General features: G+C 37.7%; 1 protein-coding gene across 1 annotated transcript; it reads left to right on the forward strand.

Annotated features, from left to right (window-relative positions):
- Window positions 1-30: 30 nt before the first annotated feature.
- LOC110445817 (ras-related protein Rab-34-like) lies at window positions 31-9,067 on the forward strand. The gene is made up of 10 exons (XM_021490613.1): window positions 31-170; window positions 1,505-1,641; window positions 2,543-2,634; window positions 4,291-4,356; window positions 4,680-4,781; window positions 5,092-5,156; window positions 5,603-5,730; window positions 6,005-6,095; window positions 6,378-6,497; window positions 7,325-9,067. The coding sequence occupies exons 2-10, from the start codon at window positions 1,573-1,575 to the stop codon at window positions 7,390-7,392; spliced, it is 801 nt and encodes a 266-aa protein (XP_021346288.1). The 5' UTR covers window positions 31-170; window positions 1,505-1,572; the 3' UTR covers window positions 7,393-9,067.
- Window positions 9,068-18,730: the final 9,663 nt, after the last annotated feature.

An 18,730-nucleotide genomic window follows, 5' to 3' on the forward strand; every position in this document is an offset into this window, starting at 1 on the left:
TAAAGCTTCCATTGACGCAGATATTGCGTGCATAGTTTCACTTCCGCTAAAATTGCCTCCAGTGTGTGATAAACACTTCGACATTCAGTCATGACTTGGAAACAAATACTGGGATGAAATAACCAAACAGATTTAAAAACGTACATAATCACCAATCGATTTCGAGCAAGGCAAGTCTAAGAATGTGGATAGCGTTTGTTAGCACGATATTTCATAGTTATTCAGATAAACTGGGGCTTCTGCCTCAGTTCTAACACAGGGATTCGTTACATGTCATATGTCTAAAATACACATGCTATACAGTACTGATTATGGATCACAGTACATATAAGCTTACACTTATGTGTGTGCTGTGGCCCATATCAGTATGTAGCATATAGAGTTCTCCTACCTTGAACGGGGAGGGTCAACGGCACCAATGTGTAATAGGACGAGGAATAGTAATACACAGATAGTGCCGTCACTGGGGCTCGAACCCGCGACCTTGGCTCTCCAGTCCGACGCTCTACCGCTGTGCTGTAAAGCAACCTAATTAATCCACATCTTTTACATTTGTAACGAACCCCTGTGGTCTATTGTTAGCTTTGTCATGCATATTATATGAAAAATACTGCCTTACAGACAAAGTTTTTCTAGTGATGCAGTTTTAACCCTGGGATGTGCTCACTGATTCACCAATTAGTGTGGTCAGTGGCTGAATAGGTTCCCGGTCACACATTACAAAACATTGGTGTGATGACTAAAATTGTGACAACATATCCTGAGATGTAGAGGAGTTTGGAGACACATAAGGATGGTTGATCATAAAATTGATAAGTACAAATGGAAAAATTGAACATATGAAAATAAATAGTATAAAAGGATATGCCAAATGAAGTGAGGATGAAATATTGAGGGTATACTCACTATAAACATATATACATCTCAATCTGTTTTAACTTTTTGGTATCTGGTTATCTTTCTTCAAAATGCACTATCAAGTCATTTTCAAAATAAGAGCACAATATGTAACATGTGAACCTGAAGAATGTATCTGAAAAAATATTTATCTATGACTTGTCAGGAATTGGCACACTAGGCCAAAAAAAAACACTGCTAAAAGTGACATTTTTGACCTAATTTGTTTTTCAAAATGTTGAATATATCACTCATATTCTTAAAAAGTAGAAACCAAAAAGTTAAGACTGAAATAAATCAAGATCTACAAAAATGAACATACTTCAAGATCCACATTTTATCAAGGTATTTTGACATTTAGCATACAATATCTGAGCGATGGATAGCTGGGAAAAAACAGGCAGCAGGCCAAAATGACTGGTTCAGTTCCGATTTTGGCTGGTTCAAATCACCTTTTCACATTCTTACATATCTGATATGTAATTTTACAAGTTGGCTGGTTAAAAACGTTAATTTATTCTGTTCAAATAGAAGTTACTGAAAAGCCCGGAAATATTAGTAGTTTACTCATTGCAGACCAGATTTTGAGCTGTGATTGATTTTGTAGATTGGTGTGGGATCTGAAGAGCTTACAAACTACCTGTTGAATTCAGTTTGACATCAACTCCTGTCATCATGTCTGCTGGAAGAACCATACTCTCAAACACAGTGGCCAAGGATCGGGTTGTCTCAAAATACCCCCAGGTAACAAATCAAATTATTGCCAAGGAAAGGATTGCCTCTGAAACCCCCAGGTAACCTATCAAACACAGTGTCCAAGGATTGGGTTGTCTCAAAATACCATGTGGTAACATATCAAACAGTCCCCAAGGATATGGTTGTCTCTGAAAACACCCAGGTAACATATCAAACACAGTGGCCAAGATAAGGTTGTCTCTAAATACTACCAGTTAACATATCGAACAGGCCCCATGGACAATGTTGTCTCTGAATACCCCCAGGTAACATATCAAACAGTCCCCAAGGATATGGTTGTCTCTGAAAACGCCCAGGTAACAAATCAAACACAGTGGCCAAGATAAGGTTGTCTCTAAATACTACCAGTTAACATATCAAACAGTCCCCATGGACAATGTTGTCTCTGAATACACCCAGGTAACATATCAAACAGTCCCCAAGGACAGGGTTGTCTCTGAATACACCCAGGTAACATATCAAACAGTCCCCATGGACTGGGTTCTCTGTGAATACTCCCAGGTAACATATCAAACAGTCCCCATGGACTGTGTTCTCTGTGAATACACCCAGGTAACATATCAAACAGTCCCCATGGACAATGTTGTCTCTGAATACACCCAGGTAACATATCAAACAGTCCCCAAGGACTGGGTTCTCTGTGAATACACCCAGGTAACATATCAAACACAGTGGCCAAGATAAGGTTATCTCTAAATACTACCAGGTAACATATCAAATACAGTGGCCAAGATCTGCTACTAAGATATAGTAGCAGTTTAAATCTAAATGTACATCAGTTAATCAAAGTCTGTTTATTTTAAGGTTCAAATTGATTCAGGACAATGAAACTTTTTATTTATCAAATTGAGATTACCATATTATTCAAACATTTCCTTTATATTACCAGGCTTTCCATCCCGATGCCACACCCTACCAAAAGATGAATTTTCACCCCAAAGTGAAGACTGCCTGTGCAGAAAACAGAACTGGAAGAGTTGGGTATGGCTTATTGCGTACAGCTGCCAGTTCATATTTACTAACAGAAAAACAGTAAAGACAGATGATATATAAAATTGATGTTAAGTGTGTATGCTAGTAATGAAGTGGAATTCAGTGGTTACAGGAACCTGCAGTGAAATCTGATCATATACACAAGCTTTTATACAGTGTAATAGCATCAGTTATAAACATCACATATAGTTTTTGTCTCGCTGCGTCGAAATAGCGAAAGCAAGACTAAGGTGTTGCTTTTCTGGCGGCTTTGGGTTCAACATTAAGTTTGTGTGTTTAACTTAGTTTTACTAAAACCTTAATTATAAGTGCTAGACCAACCAAGCTTGGACCATCTTAGGTAGTACATCTCAACCAATGCATCAAATGCTGGATACGGCCTACCTTTCATGGTCCATTGACTTCATCAGCATATCCATCAACATTAAGTTTTTGCGTTTAAGTTAGATTCTCTGATATGTGCATTGACTGTCAAAGTGGGGTACAGGCAAGACATATCGATCTGAATGGCTTGTAATATATAAAATGCTTACTACATGTATCACCTATTGTGATGTCATAAGGAAAGATAGAAGATGTCACAGATCTGTAACAGTTGCAAAACTGGTGGTGTATTCTGTTGGTTTTTCCTGTGTATATGATCACAAAATATGCATTTAACATGCTTTGTTTGAGTATGTGATAAAAAATGCATTAAATCTCCAACAAACAAATATCAAACTACCATATACAGATTTCAAACTCTGTACTGGGAACACATATCCTACTCATTCGTACCTTTTAAAACGAGGAGATCCACCTTAATGCAACGCATGTGACACTCCATTTACAGTGGAACATTTTTTAATAGAATGTTCCAATTTTAAACACATTCATGATAACTACTTTCGAGTCCCGGATATGAAAACTATTTCAGTTCCCTGGACTTGAAGGCATTATTTAAATATTTGAAAGACATCGGTCTATTCTATAGACTCTGATGTCTTTTAACCCATCTTGACGTTTTTGACGTTATATATATCACATAGTCCATATCACCTATTCGTTATCTCTTTTATTATTTTAACTCCCTTTTTATTTTGATTATTTACAGATACAATGTGAATGCTTTTAAAAATTAACCTTTTTATCTGATTTTATCTTCGCTACTCACATGTTTGTTAAAAAAAATAAAAAAATAAAAAAAATCACCATGGCCCTAAATGACCACAGCCGTCGATAGGCCGTTAAACACAAACAAACAAACAAAAATTGAGTATGTGATAAAAACAATCTCAAATTCATAAGTTTGTTACATAAAAGGCGTATGTAATGGTGGCCTGTTTGAGATCTTCTATCTGTGTTTAATCTGTAAACCTGTAACTACCAGACACTATTCAACTATACGTTCCACATTATTATAACTTTCATAACATAACTAGTCTGTCTATATTTGCCCTGTTTGTATTTTATGTAGGTAGGTCGCTTTGACTTAGATTTTGGTGGACCAACATAATTGTATCGATAAAGTTTGTGCAAACTCCATGGTTAACCCCAGGTTAGTATCAGTAAATACGCCTGCTCTTCCTAGTAATTATTTTTTTAAGAAATGTTTTACCGATACCACACACACATTTGATGTATTTCTACAATGTTTTCATGTAGATTGAAGATTTGTAAAGCTGTCCTTGTTGGTGATGTTTCTGTGGGAAAAACAAGTCTGGTCAATAGGTAAGTATAGCGAAACTTAAATTCATGAAAAATTGTTAGTTTAGTAAATAGGTTGGTAAAGAGAAACAAGGCAAACATTGTTAGTCTAGTCAGATGGTTTCTATATAAACTCTGATGCTAGTAGTCTCATTAGTCTTATCAACAGTTTAGTATAGAGAAACAGAAGACAGTGTGTAACTTTTTTTATTTTCAAGGGACTACTCAGCTAAATGTAATACGGTATGTCTAATTTCTTTGGCTAATATCAAATTTTCTCATTTTTGTTTTTATGAAATTTTCAATGTGTATTGGCTTTTTTTTATCTATTCTTCTTTTCGTTTCAGGTTCTGTCATGATGTGTTTGATAGAGATTACAAAGCTACCATTGGAGTGGACTTTGAAGTAGAAAAATTCAGCATCCTCTCCATACCCTTCACTCTGCAGATGTAAGATTTGTAGTGCTGACTATAACATATTACCTGTACCTCCAAAACGTCAAATGTCAAAATTATTATCACATGATCTCAAATATAACCAAGGGCTCAAATCACCTTTTTTGGCAAAACCAGGGCAGATCAGCTGTCCTCAAAGCGGGAATTATCAGAACAGGATATAATTTAGGACTATTAAAGTCCCCATAGGGCAATTATTCTAGTTATAGAGTTACTGTGTTATATGCCTTTTCCTTACACACACACACACACCCACACACATATATATATATGTATATTATTACTATGTGTCTTACCATTACAGATGGGACACAGCAGGCCAGGAAAGATTCAAGTGTATCGCTGCCTCTTACTACCGAGGGGCTAATGGTAAACACTGCATGTACATCATTTATTTGTATTCTGTTATGTTTGAGTAAATGTTAAGTTTGACACTTACATATTTTTGTCCTATCTAATTAGACGCCCCAAGCCTACTTACAGTGCCCACTTTCACAATTACTTCAGAATCACAGTTTTATCTAGCCTGATGTTGGCTCTGACATGAGATCTTGTATTTCTCTTTGATACTGTCTAACAAAATGATGAAATCAATAATATCAATTTCTAATTAGAGGAGGTAGTTTTGGATTTAAAAGTCGATACAAGAAATATTTTTTTAGAAAAAACCACATGGATGCATCTCTATGATCACAAAACAAGAGAAAATATTGAAGTGTTTAAAAAGATATGTGGTTTGGTATTGTGTTACTGTCAGCCATAACAGGATCTATTGATCCTTCCGTGTAGTAAATCTGATGTCCCCTTTGTTACAGTGGTGGTGGTAGTGTTTGACCTGTCTGACGAGATGTCCCTGTCCAATGCTGCTAAGTGGATGCATGATGCCTCTGAGAGTGCTAGTGAACCAGTGAAGCTGCTGGTGGGCTGCAAAAAAGACATCATGGTAGGTTTCCATGCTTCCTGTCAACTTTATATGAAACGTGACCAGATACTGTTCTGATTGCATTAATACAGGATTAAGTTAACGATAAACAAATCTCAATGGATTACAATAGGTTAAATTAAATGTCGTAAAATGTTTATACAAGTGATTTGGTTGGACAAGAAAGGGTGCAATTTTGTGTTAAATCTTTACATCGTTTTTCAAAAGTATTCAGATAACATTGTATTTCAGGATAAGTGTAATATATTATTACAGTATTGGTATTGTATTTCAGCCTGATGCTGGGTATGAAGCTGTGGAGAGGCGGGCAGCAGACATTGCCAATAGTCTTGGGGCCGAGTACTGGGCAGTCTCCTCTAAAACAGGTATATATACAGCTGAAACCTCAGACTTAAATGTTATGGTTAAACCAGACATTAGACAAAACCGGAGTAATCCAAGCTCTGAAAATCTAGATAATTTGAGTATTCATGCTTTTACACACATATTTGCACATTTATTTTATTATGATAATTACACCAGAAGTTCAAATTATGGTATTTGCAGATATTGGTTGACATGTCTTCTGTTAACTCTCCTTCCTCTCCAAATACAGTCGGTAAATACCTGGTTACTTTCACCAATTATGATATATATACTCTTTTCAGGTGAGAATGTGAAGGACTTCTTCTTCCGGGCAGTATCTCTGACATTTGAAGCAGCTGTCTTGAGGGAGGTTGACACCGACAATTCACAGCCATCCAAACAGATTGGCAATGACTTTATACGTAAGTAATTTGTCTGACAACGATTTCATACCTAAGTAATTTGTCTGACAATGATTTCATACGTAAGTAGTTTGTCTGACAATGATTTCATACGCAAATAATTTGTCTGACAATGATTTCATATGTAAGTAATTTGTCTGACAATGATTTCATATGTAAGTAATTTGTCTGACAATGATTTCATACGTAAGTAATTTGTCTGACAATGACTTCATACGTAAGTAATTTGTCTGACAACGATTTCATACGTAAGTAATTTGTCTGACAATGATTTCATACGCAAGTAGTTTGTCTGACAATGATTTCATACGTAAGTAATTTGTCTGAGAATGACTTCATATGTAAGTAATTTGTCTGACAATGATTTTAACAAATAACAAGTCTATAGACAACTGTAAATGTATTAAACACAATTTCTTGATGTTTTATCAAAAAGCAAAAACGGTCCCAAATTTCCTGAAATATTAGTTCTTCGGTACGATATTTAAATAATTTTTGCTAAAATAACACCTTTACTATCTGTAGTATTTTAAATGTTGAAGTCTGCCCTTTACACTTACTAAGAGAAGAGTAGGGAAGTAATTTCCTGTATTTGATTTTATTGTGTTTTATGCATGGTTAGGATGTACATACTATCATATATCTGACACATTCTCTACAAAAAATGCTGTAAAATACACCATGTTTATGAAAGTAAAATAACAGCAGGATAAAATTATATTGAAGACCTTCGGTTTTACTTTCAATTTGTGTTCAATATTGCATAAACTTTCTTTACCATAATGAAATTTACACAGCATTATTTTCATGTTTACCTTCATTTCCAGGAGTGGAGAAGGACAATTTATATGAAAGGAAGAAAAAGAAAGGTATAAACAAATGTTGTGAAGCGTGATGATCACGATAAGCCTTTAGTTGTCACAACACATTCCTATTGATATGGTGCTAATGTTTCATCATTCTACGGCTGATCAATGCAGGGAGTCTGGTAACATTTTGTTAAACAACATGTTAAATCATTGTACCACAGCTATGCTGGAGTTTGGTAACTTTTTTTAAACAACAGCTGCATGTGTTATAGATATCTGCTTTAAAGATACATTTAGATAATCAAATGAGGAACTTGAAAATACCCTTTTTGTGAATGAAAGTTTGGACTTAAATACTTAATGGATTGATAACACATTGATCAAGTACTCTATAATGGATTGATAACACATTGATCAAGTACTCTATAACAATTGTATTGATATATATTAAAAATTCTTCTAGAAACAGAAAGCATATCACATTAACATAGCATATATCTTTACGATAAATATCCTTATCTCTACATGATCGACTTAGTGGCTGTTTCTGTCAGATTTATTGTTTGACCTGTTGGACCAGAGTTGTTCCTTCATGAAATAGGGACAAAGCTAGTGATCTTTCTGACGAGCCTTGACAAAACTTTCAAGGTATGTATGAACATTTACAAAAATAGATTGGCCAGGATTTATCTGTTTGTCCGCATAACTGAACAGACACTTTGCCATAGTACAACAATTTGTATGACACACATGTTACATCTTTGTAGTGTTATTTTTAAAATCTGCTTCCTTATGAAAACTTTGGGCAAATGTGGATATTTATACTGTGTCATAATCATTCTTGGGTATTCCTTTTTGACTGGCAGGCATTGTGTGCAAAAAATAATAAGTGTTTGAACTTTTTCTACACTTTAACCCACTTTAATGAGGTTTATTCTGACATCAAATTTAGCACTGTGTCATACAGCTGACATATCCTACTTTACTTAACTGTACCAGACAGCACTAAACCATACAAGATGGACACAGTGGTGTAGTGTCAGTATCCTTTCTCACCTGTTCCAGCGTTCTTTAAGTACAAGGTTGTATTAATTTGTTCTGAATGCTGAGTGGGTGGGGGTTTTTTTTCGTGATGAATCGTATACAGTCATACAAAGGTCATGTGAAGATATTTTTATGTCAGGATCGAATCTGTGACATTGTCAAAAAAGCCTGTCAAGCGTGGACATTTGCATTTGTGGTTATTTTTGGATGTTTATTCCAATTTTTACAAATATGTGACAAGCTGGAAATACATGTACAAAGTCAATTGATATAAGAAAGGAGAAATAAGTCCATTGATGTACAGAAACTGAAAAGGACCTTTTATATTTCTGATTTTTTAACTTTAAACATCTACATGTACTTTTGTTTTGATTTTTTCGTCTTTGTGTGCTAAAGATATTCTGATACTTTTTCTGTGTCATTTCATATGTACACTAGATTTTTATATATATATTTCTCTGATTCAATAGAGTTGTGATTTCTAATTTTGTGATTCATATGTTAGAAAAATTTGTTGTATAAATTGATTGCAAGAAAATAAATAAAACATTTATTGTGTTTAAGTGTAAATTTGAAGATAAAAGACACTTTTTATTATTTCAAATTTTGTTACTGATATAAGTTATATTATTTGCATTATCTTACTGTCTGTTTAATGGTTATTAGCTCACCTGGCACAAAGTGCCAAGTGAGCTTATGCTGTGGCGCGGCGCCCGTCGTCAATATTTTACTTTAAACGACTTCTTCTTAATAACCGAAAGGCCTAGGGTGATGATATTTGACCAGAAGCAAACTGGGATAAGGGGCTACAAAGTTTGTTAAAATTAATGACCTTCATCCATTTTCAAGGTCACTGGGGTCAAATATGTTAAAAACTTTTAACATCTTCTTCTCGATAACCAAACTGCACAGGGAGATGATATTTGGCCAGTAGCATGCTTGGGTGAAGGGCTACCAATTTTGTTCAAATGAATGACCTTCAATTATAATCAAGGTCACAGGGGTCAATTGTCTTAAAAAAAACTTTTAAACAACTTCTTCTGAATAACCAAAATGCCTAGGGTGATGATATTTGGCCAGTAGCATGCTGAGATGAAGGGCTACAAAGTTTGTTAAAATAAATGACCTCTACCCATATTCAAGGTCACAGGGGTCAAGTATGTTAATTTTTTTTAAACAACTTCTTCTGAATAACCAAAATGCCCAGGGTGATGATATTTGGCCAGTAGCATGCTGAGATGAAGGGCTACAAAGTTTGTTCAAATAAATGACCTCTACCCATATTCAAGGTCACAGGGGTCAAATATGTTAATTTTTTTTAAACAACTTCTTCTGAATAACCAAAATGCCCAGGGTGATGATATTTGGCCAGTAGCATGCTGGGGTAAAGGGCTATCAAGTTTGTTCAAATGAATGACCTTCACCTATATCTAAGGTCACAGGGGTCAAATATGTGAAAAACATTAAATAACTTATTCTGAATAACCAAAATGCCCAGGGTGATGATATTTAGTCAGTAGCATACTAGGATCAAGTGCTACCAAGTTTGTTTAAATGGATGACCTTGAATCATATTCAAGGTCACAAGGAGCAAATATGTTCAAAATATTTAAACAACTTGTTCTGAATAACCAAAAGGCTCAGGATGTTGATATTTAGTCAGTAGCATGCTGGGATCAAGGACTCCTATGTTTGTTAAAGTGAATGACTTTGTCTTATATTCAAGGTCACAGGGGTCAAATTTGTTTAAAATCTTTAAACGACCTATTCTGAATAACCATGGGTCCCAGGATGTTGATACTTTGCAAGTTGCTTCCTGAGATGAAAGGCTATAAAATTCAACATAATGACTTTGTTCGACTTTCAATCACAGGGGTGAAATGTTTAAAAAAAAAATAATAACAGGTTCTTTTGAATGAATTTTAATCATAAATACTGATATTTTGCCTGTAGCTTTATTTTAGATCACTTTTAAGGTTACAAGTGTGACATTTATGTAACCCTGGGAAATACTAGCTGCAATATACCGCTCGGCTATAGAGATCTTCTCTTTAGCTGGATCGGTTGAGCGTGAGACTAGGAAGCCAGAGGTCCCGGGTTCGATCCTCAGCGGAGGCAGTGAAATATTTGTTTAAATTCACGTGCTCTGTTACATTGGCGCCCACTTAGGGACCCGGGTGAATTGACAAAATACTCAGCGCTAGCTATACTTGCGAAGGAATGGCTATGACCGTGACCCCTGGAAGCTCGAGGACGAGTTCTTCCCTGGAGGGGGAGTATGTAACCCTGGTAAATACTAGCTGCAATATACCGCTCGGCTATAGAGATCTTCTCTTTAGCTGGATCGGTTGAGCGTTAGACTAGTAAGCCAGAGGTCCCGGGTTCGATCCTCAGCGGAGGCAGTGAAATATTTGTTTAAATTTCACGTGCTCTGTTACATTTATATCAGGTGAGCGATGCAGGCCCATGGGGCCTCTTGTATTTAATAAGTACGAGGTCAATGAATTTAGATGACAAGTAATATTTTGTATCAAATGAGATTTCAACAATAAGTACACTGGTTTCTGGAGCAGGTCTTATCACTTTGCGGACAACCAGCTGGTAATGTATATCATGCTGTAAAGGAATCACCTGTGCTTTTGTAGATTCATAATATTAATGATATACAACATTTGATATTCCGTCTTTTCGTATTGCAGAATTACCTGCTCCCAAAGTTACCTGCTCTTGTGAGCAGGTATCGATTGTTACGTCATTAGTTTATGTGAGAAAAGTTACGTCGTTTTCTCAAAATTTGATGACGTTACTCTCACAAACAAATGACCTAACTCTGCAATACGAAAAGACGGAATAGCCCCCTATCTAGCTAACATAAGCCACTCTAAAGTGCTTTACAGAACATAGATATACAATTCATACAATAAGCATATACATTAATTAATACAATTTTTGAAGCATATACATTAATTAATACAATTTTTGAAGTATGCCTGCATCTGTGCTGGAGATGTATTGTGTTCTGTTTGTAATGGGACCGTGCTTCCAACGGCATCATTTATAATGCCAACTCACTTGAAGGCTACAGCACAGATACCACAACATCGACCCCATACCAATTTATACTCCACCTGGGTTGTTGGAGTTGTGTGGGCAGGAGAAAAACACTTTCTCTTAGTATTCTATGTGTACGACCACTTAGGGGATCGAACCCCGGCCGCTCGCTTGGAAGGCCAGAGTGTTAACCACTAAACCAATCCGACTGTGCAACATGCTGTTAAACATTTCTGTGATTTATGGAGTTTCAATGTTAATACATATCTTGAAGATATTATGTTTGTGATGCACCATTTGTGTTTTTTTATTACATGTACCACTTTCCGCCCAAAAATGTTTTTTTGTGTTTGCTGCTATCTAGTAACTTTGATTCAAAGTGAGATTTGCACTTTGAAACCTCGAAGACATTTCGCTGAAAGTCATAGCAACGACATACATTCTGAAGTACTCTATACTCTTTTTGGCTATTAATTGTTAGCTACGCAAGACGGAAACAAAAACAATATAAATGCCTATGCTGGTTGTTTTGGTGCTAAGATGTTTGTTTTGTAATTGTAAATCCTGTCTGTACTTACGTAAAAACATGAACATTGTTATATTTCTAAGCGATAACAAAATATTTGGTTTTTGAAATCGCTCTTCGGCTGTGGTCCATCATCCATCCGCCGTCCATCTTCCTTAAATGATTCTTGTTAGCTGACAGGAATTTTGAGATTTAAAATTTGTTGGCAAGATCCCTCTGATATATCTTGTTTTCTTTTACATGCTGAAACCATACATAGTTAAGTTATGGCAACTGGTGCATGGTATGTTTACCCAGATACTACTTCTATAGATAATGGTGGCATTTGTTATACAGACTAGTTCTAACTGGGTAATAACTGGTGTATTATGGTACATGTAAGAATGTGTTCATGTTAATTATTGTATCCATAGCTGAACTACCAAAGACGTTACCAATCAATTATCTAAAGTCATCACAATCAGTCCTTAAGCTTCTTAGCGATAGTCTATACACTATAGCCCAAGTCTATACACTATAGCGATAGTCTATACACTATAGCCCAAGTCTATACACTATAGCCCAAGTCTATACACTATAGCCCAAGTAGATAGCGATAGTCTAGTATACACTATAGCCCAAGTAGATAAAACACACGCCCCCCTTGCCAAGGGTTTTAAATTCCAAGTAGGTAGTAAATAAAAACCAATTATATATAAGTAAGTAAATGTCCTATTCTGAAGTGAATTACAAAGCCCATCAAGAGTGACTGTCAATAAAGTTTAATGTGAGGAAAACAACTTTCAAACCTTTCAATGTAAAATGCCATCATTATAAAGTGCTATACAGATCTTCAAGTTAAAGGATTACATTTCTGGAGTTAATTTAGATATAAGATAATGGTTTGTATGTCTCGACTACATGACTGTGTATACTGTGAAGGAAAATGTACTTTTAATTTGATGTTAATGTTCCTTTTTAAATTGCGGCCGAGTGATGAGCTGTGATTTGATGTCCTTTCTGTTGTAGTTCAGCTTTAGGTGTGAAATTGCTATAATATGCTTGCTTTTGTATTTCTATTTGTTACTACAAGCAAGTCCGTCCAACAAAATGAATTATTTTATATTTTTATCTAAAATACACCTTTACTGATGAGAAATTAAAATCAATTTTTGTTTGATATTGTTGATGATGACAAATGTATGTATAGTAATACATTGTCGTGATATTGATTGTTGAAAATTGATGCAAATATAAAAGACAGAGATATCAATTAATAGAATGCACTTTTTGATTCTTTTCTGTCACATTGTTTGCAAAATGTGTTTCCGATAATAGAATTCTCTGGAATAGATCGATATTTATAAAAGTTGAAATAGGTTGTGACTGATGATTTGGTTTGGTGTCCCTCCACATAAACAGAATACAGTTATTTTTCAGCACTTGATTCTGCTCATCTTGTTTTTGTAATACTGGAATCTCGTGATCTATTGTGATCATATACAATTGTCTATTGTATGTATAATACAAAACATAGGACCTAAACTGTGCATGTACAAACAATATTGTATGTATAAATATGTAATGAATAAAAAAAATACAACAGGAGCATATTCATCTGATATCAGGAGCCACCCAGCTTTGTTGTGCCCGTGAATATATATTGTGGATGATTTAGCACAATAAACGAGTGCAATCTGAGACATCAAATGAACGCATGTGTGATATTGCTTTATTACCCGCATTTATTCTTTATATGCATTTTATATTTTTGCTAAAATTTTTACCTGGCATTAATGTTCAGTTTGCTTCCAAAAATCTTAAACGAAGTAACAACGAACATAAAATGGAACTAAAATGTTTCGAACCTTTTCTTGATATAATTTGTCATTTTGCTCAACAGATATATACTAGCGGAAAAAAGAAACTGCATGTGCATGCCTAAAATGTGTTACAAAAATAAATGTGTATGACCTAGAACAACAAGGTTTTCAGGGACAATTTATTTGTTATTTATTCGTCGCGGACAGATAGCTCGTTCACGCAATCAGTTCCGTACAGTTCTCGGGCTTATTGGTAGCAACCCAGGGATTATCCGTGCAGTCAAACTTGCCGTTTGGAAGCGATTTCTCAAATGGACAAGCCGAATATGGTTGTCCTGTTGACGTGACGTCACACGTGGACGTCCCGCACGAGGTCGATCGCCGACATTGCCAAACTGTTGATGACGTCTCCACAAATCCCGGATTGTGTTTCGATGGACATGAAAACGTGTAGAGACAACGGCTTGGCCCATACCAGCTTGAAGCATACTAATAATCCGGAGGCGGTCATTTTCATTGAGCCTCTGCATAGCATTAATCACAAATTAAAACGTTATAATGTTGTTTTTACTGTTCACTGGTCTCAACAGAGTGACCCAACAGTTGAAAAATTAACTTTCATTGTCGAATTGGATGGCTGGACGAGAAAAACGTGCAAACTGGTCAACGCCTATAGAGAGCAAACTGCACGGGGAAAACTGTCGATGACACACGGATAGTGTGTATGTGTCATACTTGGTCATGTGTGTGAATTTTCATGTATATACAGTTATTATCATATGTTTACTCAGAATATGAGTGTTTTTGCATATTTGATAACTTCTGACCACTCCTGATACCACTTCCGGTCACCCGTGTGATAAGTTTCTCGTAATGCACCCCCCATGCGATAACACTTCCTCGTAATGCACCCCCCTGTTCGGAACACCTCTACTTCTGTATTGGATATGGGAAGCGCCCGAAGCATTCCGAGTAAAATCCGGATTTGCGCTGTCAGTTGTTTTTTTGCTTAGACAGTGTGTTGAGCAGACGTCAACAAACAAAATGTTAACAAACCAGGGAGAGGAAATACTTAATTCTCTAGCGTCTAGAATACTTGAACACTTGGACTAATAATTACTGACAGCAGCGATTTGAAACGATATTTATTCAGAATTGACTGAATATCATCTTGTAATAATCTGTTTCAGTTGACATTGTTGATTAAATTATCTAATTATTTTTCCTGTTGACTTGATTTTTTGTTTCTTGAACATATGATAAAAAGTTTATGATATGACCATTTTGATATCATATCCCTTATCAGCCCTCGGTCCCGATATCAGCCCTCGGGTCCTTTGGCCCCTCGGGCTGATATCGGGACTCTCGGGCTGATAAGGGATAGATATCAAAATGGTCATATAATAACCTCTAAGTAATACATGTTCTATTACAATTCTCCGCATGCACAGTTTCTTTTTTGGCAAGTATGTAATAATCCACAAGTTCCAGCCAACCGGTATTCCTGGCTGCTGGGGTAATACAACAACTTATAATATCACAGTTTGAAGTATGAAACAGAAATATATATAACTGAAGTGATATTAAATTAGATGCATTTTAGGACCAGTATTGTACATTATAGTGTGTAATACAAGACTTAGGACCAGTATTGTATATTATAGTGTGTAATACAAGACTTAGGACCCTATCCTTCAGCATCCTAGTCCATATTGCTTTTAACATGTGCTAAGCATTTATGAATTTGCTTTGTTTATATATTTTATTGAAGTTATGTGCTTTACTTAGTTTTAAAATTATGTACACGTGAGATATGAATGTCACTACTAATAAGGTAGTATGTGCCTGTCCAATACTTTTAATTTCAATTATTGACGTAAAGTTGTAATGGATTGTATAAGTCATAGTACGGCAATTGGACATGTTTGTGTGACAGGAAAAGATTGTTCGATGTATGACCAGTAAAATTTGAAATTACCAAATATGTGTGGCTTGTTTGTATTAACAGTGATGAGAATTTAAGAGAAAACTACCACTGCAGAAAGACCGTCTAGTTTTATAATTAGCTCACCTTGCCCGCAGGGCCAAACGAGCTTCTGCTGTGGCGCAGCATCCGTCGTCAGTACGTCGTCAACTTTTCCTAAAACGACTTCTAAAAAAAGAAAAAGCCTCCTATTTGGTTGATAGATTCCTTGAATGGAGGCTTACCAAGTTTGTAAACAAAAAATATGACCTACTTTCATGGTCATATATGTCCAAAATTTTGAACGTCTTCTTATGAAGAACTGAAAAGCCTAGAGTCATGCTATTAGGCTAATAAATTCCATGGATGGAGCGAATCAAATTTTGTGAATCAAAATGACCTTGACTAACTTGCAAGGTCACATGGGTGAAATATGTCTAAAATTTCAAACGATTTTTTTCTAAAAAGAACTGAAAGGCCTAGAGTTGTGATCAGCTGGAACACAACGAGCTTTAAGAAATAGGATGGGTGTCGCGCGTGATGGCATTGCGTCTTAAGTTTTTTTCCCAAGTCTATCCTCCAGTTATCATATTCTAGATATATAATTGCAATGTAAACAAAACTAATTCGAACTCAAAATCGATAAAACTGAAGCAAAATATTAACGAAAGTAACGTTTGACATGGATTCATTCTAAAATGCTCAAGTATATGAAGAATATGTGTACCTGAAGGATAAGCGTCTTCTTCTTCACGAAAACTTGGGTAGTGACAACGCTATACGGCACACTTCCTTGACGAGAACTTGGGTAGTGACAACGCTACACGGCACACTTCCTCGACGAGAACTTGTGGTAACGCTACACGGCACACTTCCTCGACGAGAACTTGTGGTAATGCTATACGGCACACGTCCTCGACGAGAACTTGTGGCAACGCTATACGGCACACTTCCTCGAATAGAACTTGTGGTAACGCTACACGGCACACTTCCTCGACGAGAACTTGTGGTAACGCTACACGGCACACTTCCTCGACGAGAACTTGGGTAGTTACAACGCTATACGGCATACTTCATCGACGAGAACTTGGGTATTGACAACGCTACACGGCACTCTTCCTCGACGAGAACTTTGGTTGTGACAACGCTACCACGGCACACTTCCTCGACGAGAACTTTGGTTGTGACAACGCTTCCACGGCACACTTCCTCGACGAGAACTTTGGTAGTGACAACGCTACACGGCACACTTCATCGACGAGTACTTGGGTATTGACAACGCTATACGGCACTCTTCCTCGACGAGAACTTTGGTTGTGACAACGCTACCCCGCCACACTTCCTCGACGAGAACTTGGGTAGTTACAACGCTATACGGCATACTTCCTCGACGAGAACTTGGGTATTGACAACGCTATACGGCACACTTCCTCGACGAGAACTTTGGTAGTGACAACGCTACACGGCACACTTCATCGACGAGAACTTGGGTATTGACAACGCTATACGGCACTCTTCCTCGACGAGAACTTTGGTTGTGACAACGCTACCACGGCACACTTCCTCGACGAGAACTTGGGTAGTGGCAATGCTACACGGCACACTTCATCGACGAGAACTTGGGTATTGGCAACGCTAACCGGCACACTTCCTCGACGAGAACTTGGGTAGTGACAACGCTACACGGCACACTTCCTCGACGAGAACTTGGGTAGTGACAACGCTACACGGCACACTTCCTCGACGAGAACTTGGGTAGTGACAACGCTACACGGCACACTTCCTCGACGAGAACTTGGGTAGTGACAACGCTACACGGCACACTTCCTCGACGAGAACTTGGGTAGTGACAACGCTACACGGCACACTTCCTCGACGAGAACTTGGGTAGTGACAACGCTACACGGCACACTTCCTCGACGAGAACTTGGGTAGTGACAACGCTACACGGCACACTTCCTCGACGAGAACTTGGGTAGTGACAACGCTACACGGCACACTTCCTCGACGAGAACTTGGGTAGTGACAACGCTACACGGCACACTTCCTCGACGAGAACTTGGGTAGTGACAACGCTACACGGCACACTTCCTCGACGAGAACTTGGGTAGTGACAACGCTACACGGCACACTTCCTCGACGAGAACTTGGGTAGTGACAACGCTACACGGCACACTTCCTCGACGAGAACTTGGGTAGTGACAACGCTACACGGCACACTTCCTCGACGAGAACTTGGGTAGTGACAACGCTACACGGCACACTTCCTCGACGAGAACTTGGGTAGTGACAACGCTACACGGCACACTTCCTCGACGAGAACTTGGGTAGTGACAACGCTACACGGCACACTTCCTCGACGAGAACTTGGGTAGTGACAACGCTACACGGCACACTTCCTCGACGAGAACTTGGGTAGTGACAACGCTACACGGCACACTTCCTCGACGAGAACTTGGGTAGTGACAACGCTACACGGCACACTTCCTCGACGAGAACTTGGGTAGTGACAACGCTACACGGCACACTTCCTCGACGAGAACTTGGGTAGTGACAACGCTACACGGCACACTTCCTCGACGAGAACTTGGGTAGTGACAACGCTACACGGCACACTTCCTCGACGAGAACTTGGGTAGTGACAACGCTACACGGCACACTTCCTCGACGAGAACTTGGGTAGTGACAACGCTACACGGCACACTTCCTCGACGAGAACTTGGGTAGTGACAACGCTACACGGCACACTTCCTCGACGAGAACTTTGGTAGTGACAACGCTACACGGCACACTTCATCGACGAGAACTTGGGTAGTGACAACGCTACACGGCACACTTCCTCGACGAGAACTTGGGTATTGGCAACGCTAACCGGCACATTTCCTCGAAGAGAACTTTGGTAATGGCAAGGCTACACGGCACACTTCCTCGACGAGAACTTGGGTAGTGACAACGCTACACGGCACACTTCCTCGACAAGAACTTTGGTAGTAACAACGCTACATAGCACACTTCCTCGACGAGAACTTGTGGCAACG

The sequence above is a fragment of the Mizuhopecten yessoensis genome, unplaced genomic scaffold (assembly GCF_002113885.1).
Source record: "Mizuhopecten yessoensis strain PY_sf001 unplaced genomic scaffold, ASM211388v2 scaffold2383, whole genome shotgun sequence".
Taxonomy (NCBI): Eukaryota; Metazoa; Mollusca; class Bivalvia; order Pectinida; family Pectinidae; genus Mizuhopecten; species Mizuhopecten yessoensis.

Excerpts from the sequence above, each read along its gene's own strand:
- LOC110445817 (XM_021490613.1), top strand. The coding sequence starts at position 1,573 with ATGTCTGCTGGAAGAACCATACTCTCAAACACAGTGGCCAAGGATCGG. Across the intron at positions 4,357-4,679 it reads AAAACAAGTCTGGTCAATAG|GTTCTGTCATGATGTGTTTG; the intron begins GTAAGTATAGCG and ends TTTTCGTTTCAG. Across the intron at positions 6,498-7,324 it reads GATTGGCAATGACTTTATAC|GAGTGGAGAAGGACAATTTA; the intron begins GTAAGTAATTTG and ends CTTCATTTCCAG.